The sequence below is a fragment of the Berghia stephanieae genome, chromosome 1 (assembly GCF_034508935.2).
Source record: "Berghia stephanieae isolate SIO BIC M18660-M18661 chromosome 1, UCSD_Bste_1.3, whole genome shotgun sequence".
NCBI lineage: Eukaryota > Metazoa > Mollusca > Gastropoda > Nudibranchia > Aeolidiidae > Berghia > Berghia stephanieae.
This window is the reverse complement of record NC_088360.1, coordinates 131,334,271-131,336,770: the sequence shown is the minus strand read 5'-3', so window position 1 is coordinate 131,336,770 and position 2,500 is coordinate 131,334,271. Positions and strand designations below refer to the sequence as shown.

The 2,500-nt window shown below is 33.9% G+C and overlaps 1 protein-coding gene across 1 annotated transcript in view; it reads left to right on the top strand.

Moving 5' to 3' along the window:
* LOC144963203 (dolichyl pyrophosphate Man9GlcNAc2 alpha-1,3-glucosyltransferase-like) overlaps positions 1 to 2,500 on the top strand; it is a 20,322-nt gene that overhangs the window by 4,150 nt on the left and 13,672 nt on the right. Inside the window, exons 4-6 of the mRNA XM_078896974.1 lie at positions 782 to 870; positions 1,449 to 1,537; positions 1,905 to 1,972. Of these exons, the coding sequence (XP_078753100.1) occupies positions 782 to 870; positions 1,449 to 1,537; positions 1,905 to 1,972 (246 nt within the window). The remainder of the gene's footprint in view (positions 1 to 781; positions 871 to 1,448; positions 1,538 to 1,904; positions 1,973 to 2,500) is intronic.

The following is a 2,500-nucleotide window of genomic DNA, read 5'->3' as shown; positions in this document are numbered from 1 at the left end:
AAATTACAGTGTGTTTCACATGACCCTAGGTAAATAATATAAGTTATTTAGCAAGGTAGATGATTATACAACATAACAGTTACAATGTACCATGAACTAAATGGCGTTTGGTGCCATAGAGGACATTCAGATCATTCATTCTTACAATTGCTCTTATTCTCGTTCTCACTCAATTAAAGATGTCAGTAATAATAATGTCAATAATAGATTTAAAAGTGTTTGGGCTACATTACAACAATATTTATCTGTGTTTTTAATAAATAAGTGACATTTGATAATTCCTAATTGCAGCGGGTAAGAATGATTTGTTATAGCTTCATGCATTGGTTCAGATTAGGATGAGAGATCAGCAGGTCAGGGTTTTAAAAAAATAGTGAAATACAATAGGTGGGGAAAAAATCAGGACTTTAGATGTTATCTGCTGAATGCACACTGTACTGTAAAACATAGCTTCAAATAAATGTTTTTCCATAAAAGAAAAAGAAAAAAGTTGAACACTAAATATACTCAAAGCACTTTACAAGGGGTCCCTAGCCAATGCTGTCCTTTTTTAAAAAAAACTACTTATGTAAGGTTTTCTGTTATCTGCCAGCTTTGTCGTTTCTTTAGTGGTATTAATCTTATTAAAATGGTCAACAGACTCCATTAAAAAATCCCTCATTTTGGGATTTGAGTCGCCAGCAAAGATGATCTCGCAAAAATTTCGCTCTAATTAAGATTTATACACACTATGTAAACAGATTTGCTTTTAAAAAAATTTCTTCTTTTTCCGGATAAATAGAGCTCATAAGGTACATCCTGAGATGGTGGCCTTAAAGTCCTCTCGAGGAATTGAATCCAAGGATGTCAAGGTCTTCATGAGGTTTTCAGGTAAATGTGTCACCAGCTTACTTTATTTATTTCCTTACTAGTCTTCTTATACTTTTGTTTTTAAAGTACATAATTCTGTCTTTACCTTGTTATATAGAGGTTTCAATAATGAAATTTATAATACTTGATTCTTGTGGTTGTCTTAATTGCTAATCTTGGCTTTAAAAAATATTAAAAAGCTTGAGCTTTTATATATCGCAATATCCACTAAACATACTCAGAGTGCTTTACAAGGGGCTCTTTGTCAACAGCAATACTTAACATGTAGGACAAGACATGACGCCTGTATGGAAATATTATAAATTTTCCAACAGAGACAAAGCTGTGTTAACGCCCAGGTACTCATTTTACATGTGAGTACGATGAGAGAAGGACTCAACTATGCGGCACTCAGAGCAGGACGCGAACCCAGGACCCTCCAATCCGAAGGCAATGGTCATACCACAAGATCACATGGCTGGCTTGACATACAACTCTGTGCAGTTAGTAATTATATTTGTCAATATGCATTTTCTATAACAGTTTTATTCAAATTTAATTCATCAATTTTTAAAAAATATTTGTTCTTATTTCGCCAGTGTTTGTAATGGATATTCTGGTGTTCATCCCAGTTGTTGTTGCTTATTTTATTTTACATAAAGAGAAAGCTGATACAGAAATGGACGTGGTGAGTGCTTGTGATTGTAAGAATCTTGATGTCTATTTATAAAATAGGATTTTTATATAGGCGAATGTGTGGGTGGATAAAATTGTGTACACATATTTGTTTGATATATGCTATTTTTTTTTTTTTTTTGGTTTTTGTTTTGTTTGTTTGTTTGTTTTTTTTTTTGTTTTTCCTCATTGAATTAGAATACTTGTTTCTTGATTCAGCTTTTGGTTTAAAGTGTATTTTCTTTTGTCATGATTTTTAAAAAAAATATTTGTTGGCAAAGGAGGAGGGATGATATAATTTAGCAGTTTTTCTTTTTTGTCAGTTTTCTTTTCTCTTATTTTCTTGTTTAAAATTTTCTTCTTTTTTTTTTTTTCCTCAGTTACTGAATATTGTTGTCCTCCTTGGATATCCTGGACTTATTCTTATAGACCATGGTCATTTTCAGTATCCTTTATCACAGTATTATATATAAATATAAAAATCTTGCTGGTTTTGTTGGGTTAGGGAGGACAAGGATGGAGTCTGGTATTCTTCTTGCTTTGTAAATCATGTCTTTTTATCATTTATGTAGGTATTTGCTGACGCATTTTGTAAACATCTGAGTGTACCCCTTTTTGCAGGATCTTATGCTCTTGTTTGGGGGTCCTGATGGCTCAGTTGGTAGAACACTCGCTTCACATGCAAAGGGACCAAGATCGATCCCGGGTGCAGTCAAGATTTTTTTGTGATTCCCCTGTCCAGCAGTGATTTGAAAGATCTGGCGGAAATTGCTTTGCGATAGACTATCATCCTATCCAAAGGGTAGCTGTAAAGAAATGCCTTCTAGGTAACAAAGGGAGATAGTTGTCCTACCCACCAAGGTCTCGGGTAGAATCAAACCCATATAATTAAATGATTTATGAGTGTAGGATGGGTGTTGGAATAGGGACTCCCTTGTTTTCGCCGTGGGTGGTGTATACTATGAAGGCAATGAAA